We start from the raw sequence: 24,826 nt of genomic DNA on the forward strand, positions 1-24,826 counted from the left end.
AGACACTGATTTAAACAGTCACAGCTGGAATACAGTAAAAGGAAAAACAAAAAAATCCCGCTCGGAATATTTCCTTTCCAGGTAAATTTCCCTCCCTGTGGGTTTTTCCAGAGGTTCCTCAGTTAATCCTATATGTAAATTGCAGCCAATAGATGCTGTTGTTGAGTTGGGCTGGGATTAGCAGGAGGCGAATGAGTTTCAATTTTACTGGATTACAGAACAAAGAAAGGGGAAAGGGACACCCTGCTCTGTTAAGGGAAAAAGAGAAAAAGAAACTGAGAAATAATACACAAATAACAGAATAAAACGGGCGATCGAAATTAACATTGTGATGTTTCGGATTACGATGTTTGACCAGACGGTACAGCTACATCGTGGATGGGAATTGTGAGCGTTTCTGATGGATTAAAACGGGGGAATAAACCTATTCCGGGATTGACAGCAGCAACAAGGATATTTAGTCGTTAATTAAGGTGAGATTTCCCTGTTTGTTTTTATATTCGTGAACAGTGAAGCAGTATGTATTCGTAGAGCGTGTGACTTTTTGTGGCTGTACATTTAGAAATTACAGATTATAACCTAATTCTGGACTGGGGGAGGAGATGAAAGCAAAGTGCTAACGCTAGCTAGCAAGATGGCTAACGCGAGACAGCTAACCAATTTAAGATAGCTTGTTAGGTAAACGTTGTTAAAAATAACGTTAATTAGCTAGCGTTAGTTAGTTAAACCGTGTCATGTTAACGACCGTAACAAGGACCGTGACTTTGCCCATAGGGACTCTTCCCTTTTAACCTTGCGAGTGGATTGCGAGGTTATATTTTTTGTTTGGGATACAGCGTTTGTCTGCTAGCTAATTTAGCCCTCCAGTTGCTACTCAAATTGCTAGCATTAGCTAGCTACCTAGCTAGTACAACAAAGCTGGCTAACGTTTAACGTTAGCTTGTTAGCTAAATTAACTGGAATCAGTCTGCAGTAAAAGAAGAGGAAAGAGCACTGTTCAAGTTCAGCAAAACACTTGCTTTGGAACATATAACCAACAGTCGTGCTACGATAACACTAACCTGCCTACCGTAATAAACTACCAATAACTTCAACGTTAACGGACTAATGGGCTGCTAACTAATTTTAATCCTGTACTTAACACAAGCACAGCCAGAGAAGTGTGTCTGCAAACTGACAAATAATTAACACGAATTCAAAAATGCTAAATGTCGGAGTCTGAAGTCAGCTAGTGTGCTGTTTTCTACTACTTGGCTTTCGGCTACTAAGTAACTCCTATTTGTAGCACACGAAGCGTCAAAGTTTGGAAACAGCTGACAGGAATAAAACTCTTTGCCTGCTTTAACAGCCTGACAGATTGGCTTCAGCAAGGCGATTTAGAGCTCTGAAATGGACGCACATACACTGACATACGCTCATTTCCTTTGGAAAAGCTCTTGTATGGAGAGATCATCACACCAAACTCCATTCAGAAATGTGGTAATGTTGCCGTGCTCATTGGCAAACATTCACCTGGCAGAACCTGGCAAACCTTTTACGAGTTGTTAGGGTCTACTGGTAAATTCAGCAGACAGCAGCACTTATTTAAATACAATTTCAACTTTTATAAAATGTACCTCCCACAGTCTTCTTTCACCAGTACACACAAATTTAACAGAAGACCAGAACTATTCATAAAAGATTTGTTTCTACATGGTATGTACATTTGCAGATAAACAAGACAAGATTAAGTTGCCAGATTTTTTGAATTGAGTTTGACATGGCATTGTCTCAAAACAACAGAATGACAGGCATTGCACACACACACACACACACACACACACACACACACACACACACACACACACCCATACACATACACAGCCTTTCTACAGGTCTTGGCCTACTTGTTGGACCACTGTGTCTTTTTGCAGCAGCAGGGCTGGTCTTGATTAAGTTTGGATAATGTCATTATAGAATGCCAGTGTCTATGCTGAGCATCTTTTATGATGATTTTTAATGAATGTCACAGGACCAGAAACCACCCAATCCCTCACCACTATAACACATACACAGCTGGACATTTCCCCCACAGCTAGAAAAATGTAAATACGCTGAAAATGAATCATCTTGCATTCTAAACGAATTACAATTACAATTACAGCACAGTTGTCCATATATCATGATGTACAAATGTCCATAGCATAAGACATTAACACTGGAACTGATCCTGCAATTCAAATTGAGATTTAGATCGTGATAATATTTCTGGGCATTCAGTGTTTAAACATGCATCTTGAAATAATCCCTGTAATGGACCACTAACTAACCTGGAACACAATCACTACCATCCCATAAATTACAAGAGATTACCATGCAATAGGAATGTTACCTATTATTCCACCAAATAGGACGGCAGTGGAGTTTGTCTAGTCCCAGGACACTCATGAGCCAGAAAGCAAAACGTTCTGCCAGCAAGTCTTAGTCACCAGCGTTTTCCTTTTCCTTAGCTCCCTTTTCCCCAAAACAATATCAACGTTATTTTCCCCAGAAGATTGCAGGCTGTGTCTAGGCAGTTCCTGCATGAGGGATGTGACATTCGGAGTCAAAATGTTTAAAAAAAAAAATAGCTCAACAAAACAACAACAAACCTTGATAAAAAATGGCCATGCATCGAGAATGTGACCGAAAATGGATACAAATCCGTGAGACTGCATACTTCCCAAAGTAAATAAATAAATCTGGGGATGTCTTGAAAAATTAGGTTATGTTACTTTGACCTTTACGCTACACAGATAAGAAAATTAACATGTTTACATTCTGTTACCGAGAAAAAAGATGCAAATGAACCTTTAGCTGACATCCAAATGATATGGAGCATATGAAAAACCCACTGATTAACTACAGACTCTCTATTTTAATCATAATTCCTGTGTTGACATGATATGATATCATATTATGATTTTCCACTAAAATCATTCAGACAGCCTTATAGATATTCTTTTCAGTATTTTCCAGTAGTTGACAAATGAACTTGATTTTAAAGATAATATGTAACAATAGACCAAGCTAATATGTTTTTGACTGGGCTTATTTCTTAGTCTATGGTTATTTTCAATCAAGTATCATTGTTCTGAGCCCTTACTTGCCCCCAGTTTTTAAGCATGGCCATCACAGGGCACTGTTTCCAGGGAAGGCTGATGATCAGAGATCCAGAGCTGATTGTTTATTATAGGCTATATATCATTATTATAACAGGTAGCTTCTTTTGGGGTTACAATACTGAACATGTAAGCCACATCCACACCACATCTACCTATACACAGTCTAATAGAGCCGCAGGATGGAATCAAACCATTATCGCAGTGCTGGAAGTGGATATTTCTTATAATGGGCAATCATCTAGTTTAATTGATCCTTTTTCCCTTATAGCCGAGGCAGCATTGACAATGCATGTCAAACAGTATGGAACTTCCTTGCCTCAGTAGATATAGGAAGCCAATACTGACACATCTAAAGGCTGCATACTAAGTTAGATTCTTCTGTTGGATGTGGCCATATCCTTGTGGTATTTCAACTGTCACATTCATAATGGTTTGCACTAGAGGTCGACACAGTGTATTTTAAAGGCCAATATCAAAACAATATTTTGGAGAGAAAAAAAGCTGAAAATCAATGGTGAGGCTTTAATTAACGACTCTGAATGAAATGTAAAAGCTTGGAATTTATTCACAAATTAAATTGAATATCAAAGTAACAAAATATTGTTGCTCAGGGGCTTTGCCAGGCTCATGCCAGGCTTCTTACAGTCTGCTGCTGGATGATACTGGGTAGCTCGGTTTACACACACACACACACACATACGGTAAGCTTCAGGCTTTAGAAGGCTTTCGTGTTTCATTAAATAACGTTAAAGAAATGCATCCAGGTAGTCTGCCCTGCATGTAATCGCAATTAATCGTGACCGTTCGATTTTCATGTCGCACATTTCCCGATATGAATTACTTTGTGTATCCCTCTCCGTACGGCATTAGTTTCACCAGGTGAGGTCGGTTATTCGATTTTGCCCACACTCATTGGTAATTTCAGTCAGTTGTCCGGACAGTAAAATAATTTACTGGGGTAATCCATGGACCCGCCACACAAGTTCACCCACAGTTCAGCAGAACTGGCAAAACTTTTCAAGTGGTTTGTAACACCAGACGCTGCAGGTTTTGCACTCTTTCCACTAGGGCTGGGCAATAATTCAATATCTTTTTTTGTCTTTCAGTGGAATCATATACACATCATCAATCATCTAATCTGATCTAAAGACTGATGTTGCTCTACCCCATCACTGTTTATATATGGCCCTTGTAATCCACATGCCAGGTGCGCAAATCGGTATTGGCATGAAAGACCAGATGTCTATCCAGACGGGATTAAAATGACCTCAGGACACCAGAGTTAACTCTAAATACACAAGGTCATTTCAGTCTGAATTGTAACTGGGGTAGCTGGAGAAAATCATTGACATCGTTCCAGACAGGATAAAATTCCCATGGTCCTGAGGTAAAAATGACCAATCCCCAGACCTCCCCATGTAATACTAATGTTGTTGGAACTTGTGTGTACCTAGAAGGGGTGTGTGTGTAAAATAAATTGTGGTTAATACCTAGTTAAATTGGTCATAGTTGTGTGCTGGGCTTGCTTGCTAACTTACCAGTAATGTTATGTGAAACAGAGTGACACTAAACAAGTTAGCAGCTTGTATTTCAACAAAAAAAGAGGATTGAGAGCCCCCTGGTTACATGGAAGAAATATTGAGACAGGGGTGATACTACTTTTTGCCCTAACCACTTTCTTGATTTTGAGACTTTCAAAGTAGGCTACAAGCAAACCTTCATGGCATGCTTTCAGAGCAGAGCAGCAGTGCGTTAATAGTCACTAATCCACTAATACCACCATGTAACCCACTAGATGATAATGTTAATAATTTGATAATCATATTTTCCTACTAACAACTGTTATGTTTCCCATACATAGGCCCAGGAAGATATGTTCCCGTCCTGGACGATTTGTCATTTTAATCAAAGTTTGTCATTTTGTGATGCACAGACCAGTAGACCATCAGCACGCAACGTAGCCCCTCCCCCTCTTCCCCGCTGTGTAGCCGTTGTGTGTAACTACACACACAGAGTGAGAGAAGCGTGAGACACAGTTTGGCATCCGTTTCCGTTTACCTGTGCAAGTTAGCCCACACAGGGATTCAAGTTTTCCATTGTTTGGATTTCAGAGAGGCAGTTGTATGATCAGAATAAATTTGCATAGGCAACATAGGTGGCATAGTGTAGTGAGTGGAGCCTGCATTCACCTCCAAAAAACCTAATGACAGACATATATTAATTTTTTTTAAGATAGCTACACAGATACAGACTCTTCTCCAGCCTTCTCCTTCTTAACGGTAATTTTTGTTGTTACTGAGGAGCCTTGTAGTTCTGCATCAGTCAGACTTCTCTCCACTTGGTTTTAGTGCTGTCAGCGCAGGAGAAAGGAACTTTGCTCCTGTTGCATTGCACCCAATCTAACAGAACCTCCCAATGTGAAAAGTGTGGAGCCTCCATGCAAATAATGAGACGGGTTCGAGGATTCAGGTCCAAGGATACAACAGTAATGAACGAGGGAACAAAAGAGAAAGCTTGTTCTGATATGTAGATTGTGATTGAATTAGGTTGAGATATTTTGTGCTAATTTTCAATTTTCAGTAGTTTCAGAGAAATAAACACCTCACTGGAGAAATCTGTTTTACTGTCTCCTCTCACAGTCGGTGATTATCCCCGTTTTACTTGTGATTGGCAAAGCAATAAAAGCAGAAACCACTACAAACGACAACAAAGTCTCAGTGCACTTTTTGACAAAGAATTTAACACAATGCCAAAGCAGAGAGGATCAAAGATGTGGTTGGAGATTATTGCCGAGCTAAATGTAACAAATGTCAGCATTGTTAGATACTTTGACGTGCTATTCACTTTACTAACTTGCTTCAGACACTGCAACTTGGTTAGCTAAGTGAGTGTTTGCATAAAAGCAATATAGAGGTTCTTGACAGTGATATTTAGAACAACTAAGAGGCATTGTTTGGCACGAGGCAAAGTGGAGACAGAACAGAAATATTGAATAAATCTCACTTTGAGTCAATAATAATAAATATAATAATGATAAACATAACAATAACAAATAAAGTCCCCATGAAATGAACTCCAATTGCGTTTACTTCCCGGAAAACAGAGTATCTTCCATGGTGACCTCATGCTGCACTAGTAGGCGTAAATATACATTTCTAACCAATAAAACCATCAGATTTTTGAAACAGTCCTGCCCCTCCGCACCCCTCCCATCAAATGAAATTGCCTTTCTCTCCCTGACTCATATTCCATTGGTCTAGACTTTTGAATGATCCCTCGCTGCATTATGTGCCGCCCCAACATCCTGTTTCAACAGGAAATGCATCAAATCAAGGAAGTAAAGATGCCATTTCATGCGGTCTTTATAGTTTTTTTTATACGAAGCATGGTAGTCATGTAGTTCTCAAACAGTAGCCAAACAAAATGAGTAGTACTGAAAAGAGTAGTGATTGCTAGTTAGCGCATGCATATTACAAATAATTGTTGGGACACAAAAATGTGGTGACAGGTGTGTGTTCATTGGGTATTTTACAACGGCTTCAAATGTGAGTGAGTCAGCCAATCACGACTGTGGACAGCAAGTAACCGTTTTATCATTTTAAAACCATCCCACCACTATCATTAGTTGTACATCCCTAGCGGCCTGTTATTGTTGTTTGGGAAGCCACAATACAAACAATGCAGCAGCTGCGCCATGCTGTTCACCATCTAATAAGTAGTTTTCATTTTGTCAAATTTAAGCAACAGTATTGGATTAGACATTTTTACTACTAAATATTTTTTAGTTCTAAATGACCTGTGTGGCCCTCTGTTTACCATTGAATCCCGCCTGGTGTCGCAGCAGTTAAAAGCCATTACAGGCAGCATCAATGATGGCATTCCCAAAAGGCTGAGGTCTGAAGCGCCGGGTGAAAACAAAAGGGATAGTGTTGTTGTTTGCTCTAATGATAAGTAGGATAGTGTCTGCCACACCCCGGCCTGACTTGAGCACTTTTCTGTATTGTTGTCACAGATTTACATCTAGAAATGAAACATTACCCATTGTTCAATCACTGAAATACCAGGTGTCTAGTGAAGACTGATGGAAGAGGGCTGCATTGTGACTTTTTTTCTTGTCGGAAGAAATTAAAATATACTTTAGAGCCATTTTGATGTGGTTGTGTACAGCAAGTTATGTTATGGAAGATACTGCAGCCTATGGTTGGAGCACTATTACACACACACACTAGCATTTTCATTTTAGTCAGGAACACTTGTTATGAAGTTTAAACCATTATTGTACAGTTATATTTGGCGGTACAGGCTCTACTCTCTGGGGTGTCCCCCATATGAGTGCAAGCAGCATGCTAAAGATTCATTGGGGAGTGCAGTCAACCCCCCTGGAGTATACAGGACACATATCATTGAGATATAGAATATGCATAATTTCCAGAGACAAGCCTACAACATAGTATTGTATATTGATTTAATATCAACATGTGTCTTGGCAGATATCTTTAAAAATTATGTTTCTGACCAACCTGGGTGGGAACAGATCTGCCTGAAATGTTTTTAGAATTGTTTTATTATTTATATATAATTAGTTTTGACTCCCTTTGGTGCCAAAATCTTTAACGTGGCAGGATGACAGGTCACCAAAACTCTGTCCAATGAACAAGCTACTTGTGATTCTAGGTGACTTTTGTTTACAAACCCTGGTTCACTTGTGATTGGCAGTGTGAAACTAAACTAATCAAATACAAACATGCCACAAAGTAAACTTTTCCAAGGAAAGCAAACTGTAGGCGTGATCTTTTCCTGAATCTAACTTTAGCTGATCTGACCACACCTGTTAGTTACAGCACACTTTCAACCGACCTGTTGGATTACCAAAACACCATAGAACAACACACAACATAGAACTGGATTTAGGCCATACTAGATTGACTTGGATCTACTGGCCTTACATTTCTGTTTGTCTTCATAGCAATAATAGCCAAGAGGGTGTTCTTTACTGTTATTAAGTGTACACTGGTGATGTGGCTGGGGAGGAATAGCTTGTGCAAAGTACCATCGGCATCAGGGAGTAGGCATACCCAAATCAAAATAAATATCATCCTCGAGGTTACTATGGCTTATAGGATGCATACATCAGAATAAAAATAAGTGGAAAGATAGAAGCTTTAGATGTCAAGTATGTCTAGCTCCTTGGTTTCTACTAGTGATCTATTTAGCAACCAATTAATAAGCATGACTAAGTAGGCTTTACAGGCTCATAAAGGACTGTTGAAATGTGTTTGACCAAGCAGATTGTCTATTTCTATGATCCTAAACAGCATCTGATAATATGAACAACTCTGTCCCAAAGCCAGAAACCTAAGGACAAAGTCCATGAAGTCCACAAGGGACAAAACCTGTAACTCCTACTTTGACAAAGAATTGGAGATGATTTTGTGGGCTCAGGAAATGTTTGTTGTGAAAATGAATCATGACATCATAGTGCTACAAACAGAAAAAAAAAGGCAATAATCCCATAAACACAGAGAATCACCGAGAATAGTGTTGGCGTGTCCACAATGTTTGTGTCTCATTCACTATCAATAGAGCGGCTTCAGGATTTGTGTCTTAATGATGGCATCAAAAGAATCCCGGGTCTCCTTTTTTTAGCTTTGTGAGAGACTTGCTCATGTTCCCAGATCCACGCTGAACTCTCCAGTATTAGAGGAATACCGCGGCATGACACTCGGGCTTTCTCTTGCAAAACAAATGGCACGGCGTTGCATTGGGCCTGCACTTATCCACACCTTTCTCCTCTTTGCTACTTCCTCTACCTTTAAAATATGCGAGGGAAAGAGGCCATCTATTTCGAGGCCATAATAATTTAGGAGGGGGCTAATGTTTACTGTGGCCTCAGGGGAGGCAGATTTAGACAGGCAATAGGCTTGGCACGTTCAAACTGGTGCAGCTGAGGCCATCTCCCTCCCTCCCTCTCTCTCTCTCACTCGCTGTCTACCTCTCTCCACCTCGCTCTCCTCTCGCTATTGAGTCAGTGGTTTGGGCTTGCCGGAGGCTAGTATAATGGCTCCCAGTGTCTGGAGAGATTAAAGGCCAGAGCTGCATTGTTCAAATGCCCCGAGATTAGTTTCCAAGGAGACGGATTTCAGTTGCCATGAGAACGCAGTGCCTGGATTTAGGCTAGCAATTCTTTTTTTTTTGACAACTCTTATCTGTTTGCTACATCTTGTTTGTTATTTCTAGTTAACGCAGTTTGCATTTGGTAGCAAGTTTCTTTAAAATCCACGATGCAGCTAGGCCATGGTACTGTGCCTGCCATGGCTGTGGAAGGAAATGGGGTCATCTTCAGTCCGTTTCTCTTTTCCCCTTGCCATTTCCCGAGAGCCACCTCTACATTTCTTTGCATCTTTCAGCGAGAGCGAATGAAGGATAATGGGACTTGTATAACATAATCTTAGTGCATTTTAGCCTTAATTGGCCAACAAAGGCATATGATAAGTAGCTGATTTCACACGGATTGGGGTATTAGCATATAAAATAAGGCTATTACCAACACTTTTAAAGCCTCTTAGGTGAGAAAAAGCCTCTGCCCTCTCCAGCCCCAATCTCTCTACTAGCCGTCACTATCATTGATGCTGAATTCTGAATACAAGTTTAAACAGCCTGAGCAGTTTTTAATGCAAGTCCCTGCTAAATGCATACATGAATGCGTGCACAAACGCATACGGGTTGTCTTTGTCGCATTGTGGCTGGCAGGCTAAAATGTGTTGTTTTGGTCCCAGCAGAGGCATGGCTCAGATGAGGAAGCTGACATGTGAAGGCGTCAGGACGAACTCCCGGGCCGAACCTCAGGTCCCGCTGGTGTCAGCCAGACAGGAGATCCTCACCAGCCTGGTGTCCGCCCTCGACTCAGTGGTACGTCCCGACTCGAGCCTTCTACAACTTGCATTCCACTGACAAGGACACACCAAATGAGGAGAGAAAAGGGCTGATGCTTAAGCAGCTTATTTTGTGGTGACTTCAAGACTTCTTAGCGCATGAGCGATTAGCTTTAAGTGTCTTTTCACATACCGAAAGAGACTCAGAAAGCAATTGATGCAATAAGATCTCTTTGTTTCACAAACCTTTCAGTTGCACATCTGTTGCTCGCAGACTTTGCGGTAAGTGACTGTTGAGTAAATGATGACCGTATCTTCCGTTTGCAGTGCATGGCCATGTCTAAGCTGAACGCTGAGGTGGCATGTGTCACCGTGCACGAGGACAGTGTGATTGCTGTGGGCACAGAAAAGGGACGGGTGTTCCTTAATTCTAGGAGGGAAATCCAAACAGACTTCTACAAGTTCTGCCGTAAGTTCTGCTCTCCTGTGTACTTGGTAAAGCTGTTGTTTTCTATCATTAATTCCTGAAATGGCATTGTTCGCTGTAATTACAGCTACAGCAGTGATTCCTTTAGATATGCACTTGCCAGATTAAATAGTATCCTAGTGTGTCAGGCTGTCCCTCTAGTATTTTGCAGTTGTGTGATCACACAAACGCATGTTCAGCTAGTACCTCCAGTAGTTGCAGCGGCTTGCAGATTTGCCCACTATCACATTATTTCCACTTAAAATGATCAAATCAACAAAGCGCTTGCGACTTCAAACACATTTTGCCCTTCACCACATAAAACGATACATCAACAAACTGTCATGTCAGGACACCTCTCACTGAGCAAAACAATTTCCTAATGTTCTACATGAAAGCAGGGGTTAATTGTTTTGCACCTTTTACAACATCGTGTTGGAGTCCTCACATGACTGTCACTTTTTAACAATGACAGTGAGCGGCCTTGAAAATCCTTGAAAGTTTGTGGATTTGAGAAAAATAGAATGAGGACTTTAAAAGATTTTGAAAATGAATAGATGGCCTTGAAAATAGTTGATTTTTTTTTTTTTTAAATGCAGCACCCAAATTCATCATTATGCCTCAGCTCTTTCCGTCTGAGGATCGTCACTGCCCATTCTATGATATCTAATTTTGACCAATGTCATGTCTTCCCTCAAAACACACACATTCTGAGTCCTTGAACTTCACCAAACAAGACCGTGAATGATTCAGTGCATATATCATACAGAACCTTAATTTCTTAAACACAAAATAGTAAGCTAAGATGTAGTTTACATCCCAAAATTGATTTCTGAAATAAGGTTCAGCTTATAGCTTTGCCTACTATTTTGTGTTTTTTTTTTTTTTTTTTGGGATATAAGCTACACCTGTTTAACTTGAACACCAAGACATGAGATGATTGTCTCATAGGCTACAATGTTTCCATACTAATAATACCAATATGAGGGGTTTTGACCTCCCATTAACTAGTATAATTTTGTGTGTGAGAGGTGAAATTAGTTTTTTGATCCGGTTACAGGGATTTGATCTGAGTTGCCTACTTAATAACCTGTTCTAGAAAATGCTTAACATTTATCCATTCAGTACAGCAGTGGCACATTCTAGGCATAACAAGACATTAATTCAAGAGGCAACAGTTCTCAATAGGTGACATATTCATTACTTAATGTGAAGCAGTCTCTCATTCAGTTTTCTGTTGACATGGCATTGACCCTTATCATTAATGCTATTGGAATTTGCAGGATATGACTTTTGTGTTTTGGCTTCAGGGGCGCCCTGTCTGCAAAGTTTGACCGCAGCGAATGCCCATACCAAAGTCCAGGAAGGCGAGCTCAGCAAGCTGAGTAAGGAGGGTGAGCACGGGAAACCGAGAGCTCCGTCAGAAGCCCAGTCCAACATCTTCGTCCTGAGGAAAATGGTGGAGGAAGTCTTCACTGTGCTTTACAGTAAGGGGTCACCAAACAAAGTGTGTTTTCCCAGGAAGTCCGCGTTATCCCATTAAAAACTTACCTTTATCATAATTATTATCCTCACTTCACTCATTACTCCACCCACTAATCAACACAAATCTGCCTGTGCTGAAACAGATATTCGTTAATATTTGACTACTTCCTGCTACTCCTAAAAATAGCTTAGAATTTTGTAGCAAGCATTCAAGTTTTGTGGTTATGTATTATAAGCCATATAAACATTGCGTTATTAGACTATGTTGTTACTTTTTATGCTTACCTATTGGCAGTATTCCCACTGATTTGGATGAACCTTTTTTTTTTCTGGAACTATTGGTATTTCAAGCATTTTTTGTAGGTGTAATTTTCTAAAAAATGTCACATACACCTTAAAAAAAAATAATAATCATAAGTCACTAACTATAAAATTAGTTTCAGTTGTTCAACTTGTCAGAGTGGAGCAGAAACCATTTATGGCTGCCTGTTTTGTAACTTTTCACATGATGCTTACCTAGCCAAGTACTTAATATCCCCTGTGCAATATACAGGTGAGGCTGTGGGAAAGAGCAGCCTGGTCCCTGTGCCTTATGAGTGGATCCAGAAGGACCCCAGCTGTGTGGTAGCCCACGGTTTGCCCGAGGGAGTCGCCCTGAAGAAGCCCTCCGACTACGACACCAAGACTCTAATGAAGATCCTGGAGCAGAGCCACCGCATCCAGTTCACGGTGAAAAGGTGAGTCTTTTAAAAAAAAAAAACGACACAAACAGCACACAAAGACACTCGAGGAAGCACAACAGCAGAGGCAAGTAAGCAGTGAAATGGAAAAAAGCAACAAAGTGTGAGGTATTTAAAAAACATCATGAACTTACTGCATGTGATTCTTGGAATGCTCATGTCAGTTTGTATCTTTTTAAAAAAAAAATGCTTTTTATTGTCATCAGAAATATGTGCATATATATATCTATGCATTTCTATAGATATATATATACATATATATGCACAAGTGGATATTGTTATCCCCTGCTGTGAATTTCCAGTGCAGACTTTGAGCCTGTCAGCAGCCTAGATCCTCTTATGATCTGTAGTTTGTGGGAATAGTTTTGGTCTCATCATCTTGTGACTTTACCAACGCATTTAAGGTTTGCAAATGTTGTGTCTATAAATTTAACTACAGCTGGTCAGGCTCATCAGAATGTGCCGCCAGACTGAGCACAATGGCTTTTTTAAACCGATGCGATGTGAACGGCTCATTAAGGCTTAATTGGATCAGCTTCTATTACCCGCCAAGAAACCGCCAAACATCCATCTGCTTCTTCTCTTAAGTCATGAGAGACTGAGGGTTATTTCAGTTTTAGCCCCGTCCATTTTGGAACATGAGAGTTGTTTGAAGGCGCTCTGCTCCACGTGTGCTGCGTGTCTCCGTTAATATCCGCTGTCACATGGCCTAGCCTACAACTAATGGGGGGTTTCCTGTCTCTCTCAGCGGGTAATCAAGTTTAATGTAAACTGTAAGATGAATACATTGAACATGTGACGTATTTGCCAAAAAAATAGTGAATAAAAATGTGACTTTATTCAAGTCACACGACTTAATTTGTGGTTCAACTAATGTAAAGCCAGTCACTCAAATTGGCACTTTGTTTCCTTAATTATCACACTACTACAGAGTTATGACTTGCTACTTGCACCATTTGGTTTACTTGATGTAATATAGTCCCAAACTCTTACAATCCTGATTAATCTGACCATTAGCAAATCAATATTATTTAGTGGGAGATACCAACTGATCTGCTTGATATAGCCTGTTCTGTCACCTTAAGTAGAAAATGTTTAACTTTTATCGAATCAGGATCACATAATGGCACGTTCTAGGCACAACAGCAGTCATTCAGACAGGCAGGATGCAGCTCGTTTCTCATTCAGCTACAGTGCCTCTGATATTGAGCATGTCAAAAAGCTGCACGGCCTGCAAGTACTTGGCTGCTAGCTCATTTACCACGAGTCATGGGTCAACTGACAAGGTAACATAACCTTGCTGACAGCTTTGTCTTGCCAAAGACAGTAAGATATCGGCTTAGCTAAGGCTAGCTGAATTCTTTACAGTGTCAGCTGCAACAGTACAAGGAGATAATGAGGGTAAATAATGAATTTACATGGGCAAGTCCATCATGGGAATTCTGTGCAATAGTGGCAAATTGCAATAAAGTATTTACAAAGAAATTGGATTGTAGGTGCAATTATCTATTTGACTACTAAAGTGAACTTGACCTATTCAGCAGTATTTGTCAAATAGTGTGCAGCTTTGTGAAGTATTTCTCATGGTTATTTCAATTAAATATTAACTCCAAAGTGTATGATTTAATATATCACTGATTATTTGTTGATATTTGGGGAAACAAGAAAAGGAAACAGACAAGGAAAGGCATTAAGGAAGGAGAGAATTACAGGAAAAGAGAGCAGACAGGGACATTGCGAGACAAAATGAGGAACAGACAAAAAAGGAAGTTAGGGAGACACCGCAAGCTAAGGAAAACAAGCAGGCGAGCAGAGGCAATTCAAGGCAAAAACAAGCAGAAGTGAAGTGGTGCAGGGTGGCAGTATAAGTCAATCAGCTGAACTGAAAGCCTCATTCACGGTGCAGTTTTACAAGCAGGAAATGGAGGGCCATTGCTCTCTCTCTCTCTGTCAGTCTGGACGCAGTATATGTGATATTACTTCCAGAAGCACAGTGGGATTTTAGAAGCATTGCAGTAATTTAAATTTTGAATAGCATGAGCTGTCGTGGAGTAGCCATTCATTGCCCAAATGGTTTAACAGCGCTCATACATCACCACGCTACAGCCAGAGTAAAGTTTAACCGTTTCATACTTTTTTCACCATTTAATTAGCCTCTCAGTTACTTATTCCAAAAGTGATAGAGATGATGTAATGACTCGATGAAATGTTCTTTCAAAAAGAGTTGCTGTTATTGGCCCTGGTGTGTGTAACCCTCCAAAAGTGTAAAACATGTGCTGCTTAAGGCTCAGTGGAGCCGTGAACTAAATGGAGTCTCTTGTAAGTCCCGTGTAATCATATACTTTTCTATGTATGCACCTGCTGCCTATACTGATGGAGTCTCTGTGTACAGGCCAACAGAAGATTTGTTACGAGAGGCCAAGTCCAGCGCAGACGTCAACCACTCCAACTCCTCCCCAGCAGTCATGACGCCGAGCAGCCACGGCCCGGGGAAGACTCCCGCCCAGGCGGTCACGTCGTCCAGTCCCGCCTCATCCAGCAACTCGGTTCTGTCGAGCTTCCTGTACGGCATGCCCATGTCCTCCAAGCCCCACCCGGACGGCAAGCTGGACCTCAAACCCATGTCCCTCCTCAACCTGGGCAAGGACAGACTGGCCAACTGGACGGCAGGATCAGACAAGGGCACGTCTGTCAAGGACTGTGGTAACAATGGTAAGGTGTGTGTGTGTCTGTGTCTGTGTGTTTGTTCTTTTTAAACATTGGGCCTCATTTATGATACATGGGTATGATCAGATTTGATCTCAAAGTGTACTTAACGAATGTTTCCACAAACATTTCAGCATTCTACATTTTTTTTCTCACCTGAATTTGTTCTTGGGTCCCATCAAAATCTACATGTTTGGAAGCATACATGAGGGCAGATGGGCTGAAAAGGTTTCTACTTTTTACTTTACGTTTCATTCTATGTATAATAAGTTGTTGCAGACTGCGTATCAACAACAAAATGTGTATCAATGCATTTGATGAACGGCGCACTTGGACTACCTAGGACAATTCTCCTTGATGTCCGCAACACCCTGAAGCCACGACTGAGCAGGACATCAAAAAGGTCCCAGCCTGTCGCTCCACATGCCCCGGCGCTGTCTGATCTCCGGGACAGTCCAGCGGGAGATGGGCGACCGGGCCAGCATATCACAGCCAGCTGTCAGCCGCGCGCTCCCTAATGCGGTGGACGGTATCATTAAGATGGCACCGCAATACATCAAATTCCCATATTTCGCAGTAGAAGCGACTCAGATAAAAAGAGATTTCCATGCTATTGCCGGCCTGCCAAACACCATGTGAGCAACAGACTGCACAATGTGCGCATCAAAGCACCGTCTCCAAAAGCCTTTCCTTATTTACATTGCAAACACCACATAAACAAGCAATTTGTCTGTGACGCCAGCCTAAGCCTGCTCAGTGTTGTTTCCCGCTGGCCAGCAGGGAGCCACGCCTCACTCATGCTGCAGACCAGCAGTGTGGTCATGCATCTTAGCCCGGGTGTTGCTGGAGACTCGTGGCACACCGGTAAATGACCTTTTCAACTGACTGAATGGAAGTTAAATTAACCGGGGTCTCTCGGCCCGCTAGTTTGTCTCTAGGTGATAGCGGTTATGCCCTGACCGACCCTCAGAACCCTCAGGAGCGATCATGCAATTATAATCATACGCACACCGGGTGTTAAAATCAGCAAATGTAAAAGCTTTCATGAACTGGATATAGGCTGAATCACTATTGCGCTATATCAATTGGTGATACGGAGTAGCAAAGCAGACATTCATTTATATGAAGATATCACAGATTATTATTTGTCTTTTAATTTAGTATTACATCTTCTTAAAACAACACAAGTGAAAAAAATCTGCCAGTGGTTTGAGATATTTTTTCCAATGCGTTATTCTGCCTTGTTTAAAGGTTTAGACACTTGATTCTAGAAAACCAATGAAACATTTGAAAGTGCATTGGAATCAAGTGGAATTATCTCACATCATTGACAGAATTTTTCACTTGTTTAAAAAAAAAGTCAAATTTAAGACAGAATATCAGACTAAATGTGTGGTTTAGATGGACATTTCTTTGCAGTGTACCTGCTGTGTTCTTTGAAGTGTGCCGCATCTGCAGTGTGCTTTGAAGTCAGGTCATTATACCACTCATTATTTCAGTCAAAGCGATATTTCTCTTTGATAGGACATTCCCTTGTTTTGCATACACCTCTATAGGAGTTAAGCAGCAGTATCAGCCACTCTGAGGACTCAGTAGTCATGCACTCTCACTGACTTTTGTTTGAAATCCAAGACTAAAAGTCATACCTCTAACATGTATACAAACACTGCAAACTAGACCCAGGCAATGTTGTTGAATTCATTGTCGAGGGTCATACTTTCCACGGAGTGATTTTGCCACATTTGAAGGTAGTTAATTGTTTTATGTGCCTTTCTAGTGCAGTTTTTCTAATCCAGTATGTTTGTCTATTGTGTTTTTAGATGAGACAACAGGACTACCTGGTGAGCTGGGCCAAAGCCCTCCTGGTATCCACATCTCCAAAAGGCTACTCTTCTCCATAGTACATGAGAAATCAGGTAGGCTTCAACTTACCAAGAGGATGTAGGCATGTGGAAAAAATGTGAAAAAATCCGTCAAGTCAAATAGTTTAAATGCAGAATATAGTTGTGTCTGTACTGATCAAAAAAACGTTAGACCAAGCAAGTAAATCCCGCACATCTTTTTTGATTGAAGATTGTATATTTGGCCGTGAGACTGACAAATCACTAAGCTAGCATTCAAGAAGATGCTTCACTCTAGTGGCCTTTATGAATGTAAAATCCCCCAGACCACCAATTATCTTTGAAGAGGTGTTACTGTGATGGTGATAGTCAGAGAGATTTCATTGATGTAGTTGCTGTGAGTCTAACATGTGAGTCTGTGCTAGAGACTGAGAGAACATTTTGTACAAATTACTCTGGAAATGAGTCCCAAACTACAGCATTTCAAGCTTGCTTGCCGATGTCAATCAAAATGTTAAACCCCAGAGTAGGGCTGCATGATATTTATAAATGTGTGCTAACACATTTAAGGTGCGTGCAGGATCCAGATGGCCTAAAATGTGAGATGGTTGCAGTGTGAATTGGTGTGAGACCTTCAACACACCAATATGTTGCCACAAATTTATATGGTAGTTAATTGGCCTAGCAAAAGTTCAAATCTAATATCCCAGAGCAGCATTTTAGTCACTTGTTTTATATTCTGTCCTGTATTCTTTCTAGGATTTCCAGCACTGCGACTGAACCATGGCCAAACTATAGTAACCCTTAACCGTTAAGGGCTAAGCTACTAAAATGTCGAGAGTAATCTTATAATAAGATTGAACATGTTTCCAATGTAGACATTGAGTAGACGGAGACAGAGAAGATTAATCCAAGATCTTTAGCACTACAGTGAAATAAAGCTCATTTGGATGTTAAATCTCAAACAAGTAATTCTAGAAGTCCATTAAGTGAGTCTCTATTTCACTATCCATGCAGTGACCCTTCTTACCCCACTTTCCCTTCTTTCCTTACAGAAAAGTGGGACTCTTTCATTCGGGAAACTGAAGACATCAACACATTGAGAGAATGTGTTCAGATCTTGTTCAATAGCAGATACGGTGAGGATACGCCCTTTTTCCATTTTGATTTTATTCTACCATCATTATCACACCTAGGGCACAATTTAGACAGACTTAGGTATCTCTGCCTCTTCTAGTATCCTTGGTCATAGGTGGGTTAGGGTCAGTGCGTTGGTTTGATTGTCCACCCCTCGGTGATGAAACATCTGGTCATGAATTATTCATATTTCTCATTACCTGCTAAATTGGTTCCTTTTAGTCTAGTGTACCTTAAACTGTGACTTTGGCATACCTTCTAGAAGATACACTAAGTACAGAGGGAGCTGTCAAAACCACCGTTTTGAATATTATCCTCCATAAAAAATGCTGCCATCAATACACATTTAACTTAGCTCTACATAGTCTGTTAGCCTGCATGCAATACATGCAGGTAGTTTACTCAGTTGTTTCCTGTGTGTGATACACATAATACATTTTCGTAACCAATATTTAAATTCATATAAAGATAAAGTCTGAAGAGAAGTACAGTAGGGGGAAAAAAATACAGCCGATTACTGCAAGTATGCGTGCAAGCATAACAGGTTTAATCCAGATGCATCGTTTTGCAGTGATGAGCCATTGGCTAGGATAGATATTAGAAACCATATTCCACAAATTGAAAAGAAAAGTGTTTCCACATTATGGTTCTTGGGGTCTGTTTGCACAAATACTTTCATCCAACGTCCCACAGCATCCGTCTTCAAATTTCTCTAATATCTATTTGCTATCTAGTTGGACTTCATTTACATAAAGCTCTCATCTAAACATAGCACCACCACGCAGAGCTTAAGGGAACGTCTAAATTGCATTCTTTATCAGCAGCATCACAGCATTATTCCATAAAGCCCGGTGTCTTACCGCTCTCTTGTCTCCAGCCGAGGCCCTGGGTCTGGATCACATGGTCCCTGTGCCCTACCGCAAGATAGCGTGTGACCCGGGGGCGGTGGAGATCATCGGCATCCCCGACCAGATCCCCTTCAAGAGGCCCTGCACCTACGGGGTTCCCAAGCTCAAACGCATCCTGGACGAGCGCCACGGCATCCGCTTCATAGTCAAGCGGTAAGCCGATTCAAGCTCGCCATTACGGAGGGAAAGAGTGGAGAAGCCTGGGGTTGCTTGCAAACTGGTTTACTCCTTGTACAATATTGTTAGGGTGATCTTAGTTGTTGGACAGAATCAAATTTCCCTCTCTGTTCCAGTGTCAAACATGTCAACCACATGTATCCATCTGTTTGTATTTGCAGAATAGTCTACCCACCTTTTTAGGCTGATATCGGTCTTTAACATACATTCATTGTATGAAACTGGTCATATGAGTCATATGTTTTTTTAAGGACAAAGAAAATGCTGTTCTGAAAGTATTATTGATTTTTGTTAATTTTGGTGGTTGCTTGCCTTATGCTGGTCACCGACTGGAGGTCATTTACTCATCTTTTTTTTCTTTACCACTTCATCCATTCCAAGGAAACTACCAAACTCTTATTGCATAGTACTTCCTTTCGAAAAGATAGGGAAATACCAACCAAGCCAGCCCGTATCATGTGTCAGCTCAAGTTCTCTGTTTCTCCCAGCCCGCTGGAAACGCCCCGCTGACGAGTAAACCGCTTCCACTCATCCTCGTCCCAAATGACTTCCCCCGTGCCGGCATATTGCACGAACGTTATGGCGCTCCCCTATCCATTTGTTTAAGCTAATTTAAATGAGGCACCATGCCTTGTTTCAGATAACACATCTTTCAACGAATCCTGCAGGCAGCTCATTAGTGTTAATACAATTAGGAAAGATTGAAAATGTGATTAATTCAAAATTACATCACATTCTCATTGTCATTGAGAGATGCTGCAGACGCGGGCCCCGCTGAGGGTTTTGATTGTCTTTTCCGGGGGGCCGCTCTGCTCAGGTGCTTGGTTGACATTTGGTTAGGGAAAGCCACAGTCACTCCATTAACCGTGTCCAGATGGTGACTAATGTGACAGCACCGTTCGCTTTCTAGGTCAGGAGTAGCTCAGTGTCAAATACAGGTAAAGAGTCTGCTGTTACTACTGAAAACTGGATATTGACTGTTTTTTTTTTTTTTAAATAATGGCTCAAAAATGTAAAGTTAGGCTATGCAGTCAGGTGGTCGACTACCTAACTCAGTGATTCTCAACCTTTTTCATATCAAGGACCCCTAATTTAGCCCACATAAGGGCCACGGACCCCCATTTGTTGAGATTTTGTCTCTCCGACTCAAATCTGAGAATATTTTTATTGTCAGATATGATTTTGTCCAGAATCCCATGACTGACTGTATTGCAGGTAGAGAGATAACAGAGAAACTATGATCAAAACAGTCATTCTTCTACATTCTCTAACCATGTTAACTTCTTGTAAATGAAATAATGCTGAAGTTTAACAATTCATCAGTTTGCTGGGGACCTCCTGGAACCCCCTCAAGGACCCCCTGGTGGTCCCCGGACCCCCCGTTGAGAACCACTGACCTAACTAACTGAATTACCTCTAGATTGATTGTTTAAAGAGCTGTTAATGTGCGACACCATTTTGATTGGAGTCTTACCATCGTTCACCATCTGCCTGCAGCCGGCTTTGTTCCTCCACATGTGCGGCGTTTGCATCATGCTTTCCGCCCCGAGAGCTAAGACAGTCTTTGAACTTGGTGACTAATGGCTCGTTCTCCTTTCTTTTATATTCCAGAATGTTTGATGAAAGGATTTTCACTGGTAAGACGTGATTAATTTTGTTTACTTTACTGACATTTTTAATGCCGTCCTCTCACGCATAAGAGCTGTGCTTTGGCCTCATTAATAAAATACCGCTGATCTATCTCTTTGCACCTTCCCACTCGGTGCCTCAATATGATACGAGTAGGTTTGCCATTCTGTCTGGAAATGCAGGGTTTCTGCTAGGAAGAATCTGGCGACGGGCAAATGTCAGGAGAGATTTCAGTCTGTCAGGCAACTGGGAAAAAATCTGCTCATATATTATCTCTGCCAGGGATGGAGTGAAGGATAAACCAGCTAAACTCAGTTTATCTGCTTTTTTATTTATAGAATAATAACAGAGTTTCTAGAATAGAATAGTTTACCCACCTTTTCTGATCTGTCCTAAATGATTTTTTATCTTTATGACCTAAATTCACAGTATATATTTTAATAGGATCTTTTCAGGAAAAAAGAAGTATTAATGAATGATTTTTGTTCATGTTAGTGGTTGTTTCCCTTTTCATGAAAAGCAGTCGTGAAGATCTACATCTCTAGTAGACGAGCTTAGGGCGAAAAATAATTACGGAGATAACATTCCATGTGTGCTTTGGGTGGAAATTCTTACCAGATATTATGTGCGCCTGATTTGTGTCAGAGTCTTTACCAGTAAAAGACAGTAATTGGCTAACAGAAAACCCTGCTGTCAGGTCCTTATTTATGTATTCACACCCCAGACATGTTTCTCGCTAATGGGATGCAGTGTTTGGCTTATCTCCTCTGCCTTGTTGTTTGTCGAAGCTGCTGGCAAGGTTGCCAGGGAGGAGGGCAAGCATGACCTGGGCTCCATGGCCGAAGACAGCTTCCCTGACAATCTCAGCGTCCCGCCCACCACACTGGAGCTGGTCAGCAATCCTCACAGCAGCAGGTCAGAAAACAACCCTCACACAGTATAGCAGTATAACCCCCCTCCGCCTTAGTAATTTACCGAGTTGAAACCAGCGTTGTGCAGCCACTTCCTATTGCATTTCTAACCAGCAACAGTCACAGTGCGTATCTGAATTAAGCTGCAGTTTAAAGATGCTGCTTGAAGGAGTTTTTCATTAATATGCCACTGTGAAACAAGCTCTGATAAACATAATTCTCGCATAATTACAAACAGGAGCCCCAGTGGTCTACTTCATGCTTTCATTTGGCCTCATTTACGGAGTTCTTCTCAATTTCCTGTGATGTCACCTGTAGTAGACTCAGGTTATGCATCACGTGGTGGTGAGAGAAAACGGTGAAATGCTAATAGTAGAAAGGACTGAACGGTCCTTCTCACATCAGTTCAACTGACAGGGTTCTATTTAAAGAAATTCCTCATGCTTCATTCATGCTTGGTTAACTTGGTTTTACAGGTAACTATCACAATACAAGGAAGTCATTAGTGTCTTAATAAGTCACCAGTATTAGGCCAACGACCCATTTTGTGTTCCAAAAAAATTCTAAGGGGTTTAGTGGACCTAAGCCATGATGGAAGATGCACACTTGCATTCAGTAAACATCATACGCCTCAGCATTTTTTTTATTTTGGCAGTTACATTAATATTTTCATTTCATTTCACAGATCAACGAGTGCTTGTGTGAGTCCCTTGGCGGATTGTGAAGCAGGTAAGTGCAAAGAAATACAATGATTTTCAATGATTTTCTACATTATACAACTTAATGCCCCTTGTTATGACCATATTCGACCCCTGGGCAACAGATCCAAGTTTCACAGTAATGCGTAACAGGCCTCTGAAATCACTAAAGAATGTTTCCCATCGCCTGTTCAGGCAGTCCAGTCATGTGAAACACCCTCTATCACCCACTTCAACATATTAAACACAGTCATAAAACCCACCGCTACACACTAACTGAACGTTTACAGAGTGAACTGTTCAATCCCCCCCCCCCCCCAGGTCCCTCAGGAGATTGCATTCCTTTGAAAAGGATTAAAACAGAGCCTCCAGATGGGGAAATCATTCAAGTTACAGTGCCAGGTAAGTGAGTGCATGCACTGCAAGCATTAGCTTTGGAAATTGTTCACTTGTTAAACTAAAAGGAATCTCCAGAAGCACCATTTTTTAAAAAGACGACAGGTCTGCGGTACAGTGTCAGAAGTCCAATATCTCAGGCTTTCCAAGGCAATTGACTATGGTTTCATTAGCAAGACTGTTGTATGGGGAAATAGCCGAAACAGCCGTTACACCTCCACATTTGGTTCATGGATTCAACTCACATCCATCCTACTTCGTCCCAACTATAACTCTGGTTCTTTTCAATACTATTTTATGGTGATTGGTCCCTTCTTAAAGGAATAGTTCACCCAAAAATGAAAATTCAGTCATTATCTACTCACCCCGATTCGAGTGGAAACTCTGGTTTAGTTTTTTAGTCCATAAATGAATGCTCCTCTGTATTCCAATAGTGCCTTAAGTTGAAAGTATTGAGCCGAGCAATTTTCAGGTTGTAAACAAAATAAGATGCGATATTTTTGGCCTTGCCTTAGTGCCTGTGTTAATATTACATCATGTTTACAGCCTTGACTCTCAACACTCTCTTGACACTCTTAAGGTTACTCTGGGGCAGCAGGATAAGTTCATTACTACATCAATGTTTAAACTCCCCCTGCAACCTGGTTTTTCCTGTTGCTCTCCTTTTGTATGCAATCCAACACAGAAAAAAAGAACGTGTAAAAATAAAAAAAAGTGTGCGCTTGTTTCTCCAGATGCCAGTGTGAGCGGGGAGGAGCCCAGCGAGCCTGTGGCCGAGCCGGTGGCGGCGGCGGCGGCGGCGGCGGCGTGTCCAGCCACGGCCTCGCCCTCCGCCCCCCACCACCCCGCGGGAGAGAACCACGCAGGTAACCTCAGCCCCGCCCGGCCCCCGCCCCCGTTTCACCCACCACCACCACCTCCTCCTCCTCCTCTTCCACACCGCAGCTCCCGGAACGCCGGCCCCCACCTCACGGCCACCCCGGCTCCGCCCCGGCGCCCGCCCCCGCCGCCGCTGCCGGCTCCGGCTCCGGCTCACGCTCTGGCCGTTTTTTAGGGAGCTAAATAAGCCGCCACACGTATGAAAACCACTTTTTCTTAGATACTCCCTCTTCCACTCCTCCGTCACCTCCCTCTCCTCCGACCCCCTCCCCAGCCACTTAGTATCCAACTCCCCCCGACCTTTATAAACCCCCCCACCACCCGACTCCGACTAGCTCTTCTCCCCCCCCCCCCCCCAGTCCAACAACACAAACACCAGCTCTCATCTGGAAAAAGGCACGGTGTATCAGTTTGCTTTCTTAGTCACCATTATCGCTATGCCAGTGTGCAAACCTCAAATTCTTATCTGGTGATTGTGCCGTTTCAAATTTTGGAGACCGATTCATTGTGCACATTTCCAGATTTGGAGTTTCATTATCCTCTAGTCCTGCAGCCCGGACCTGGTTAGAATTAGTTACTGCTCCTCAAAAATCCCCTGGAGACCCCCCACTCCTAGCTCCCATCTAACACAGTACACTCCGTAGACTGAGAACAGCTCTGTCCATTACACCATAGGCAACTAGAGTAAGGTTACTAAGAACATTTGAGTAGACCAAATTGTCTTTCTAAACTTCACTGGGCCTCATTTATCGAACAAGTTTGGAGATCAGTAGGGAAATGGTTTGTTTTTGTTTTTTTTGTATGGCTGGATTTGACTGCTACAAAGCCTGAGTCATGC

General features: G+C 41.6%; 1 protein-coding gene across 1 annotated transcript in view; it reads left to right on the plus strand.

Moving 5' to 3' along the window:
* Nucleotides 1-228: 228 nt before the first annotated feature.
* The window catches only part of gtf2ird1 (GTF2I repeat domain containing 1), a 34,212-nt gene continuing 9,614 nt past the window's right edge, over nt 229-24,826 (plus strand). Inside the window, exons 1-14 of the mRNA XM_071519875.1 lie at nt 229-473; nt 9,920-10,052; nt 10,343-10,484; nt 11,792-11,968; nt 12,520-12,703; nt 15,099-15,418; nt 17,233-17,328; nt 18,309-18,392; nt 19,268-19,451; nt 21,087-21,112; nt 21,893-22,019; nt 22,701-22,744; nt 23,035-23,115; nt 23,844-23,975. Coding sequence (XP_071375976.1) covers nt 9,927-10,052; nt 10,343-10,484; nt 11,792-11,968; nt 12,520-12,703; nt 15,099-15,418; nt 17,233-17,328; nt 18,309-18,392; nt 19,268-19,451; nt 21,087-21,112; nt 21,893-22,019; nt 22,701-22,744; nt 23,035-23,115; nt 23,844-23,975 — 1,723 coding nt within the window. The 5' untranslated portion in view covers nt 229-473; nt 9,920-9,926. The remainder of the gene's footprint in view (nt 474-9,919; nt 10,053-10,342; nt 10,485-11,791; nt 11,969-12,519; nt 12,704-15,098; nt 15,419-17,232; nt 17,329-18,308; nt 18,393-19,267; nt 19,452-21,086; nt 21,113-21,892; nt 22,020-22,700; nt 22,745-23,034; nt 23,116-23,843; nt 23,976-24,826) is intronic.

The sequence above is a fragment of the Centroberyx affinis genome, unplaced genomic scaffold, assembly GCF_046629955.1.
Source record: "Centroberyx affinis isolate AG114_WGS23_722 - 3 ecotype Tasmania unplaced genomic scaffold, CSIRO-AGI_Caff_v1 ptg000747l_1, whole genome shotgun sequence".
Lineage (NCBI taxonomy): Eukaryota > Metazoa > Chordata > Actinopteri > Beryciformes > Berycidae > Centroberyx > Centroberyx affinis.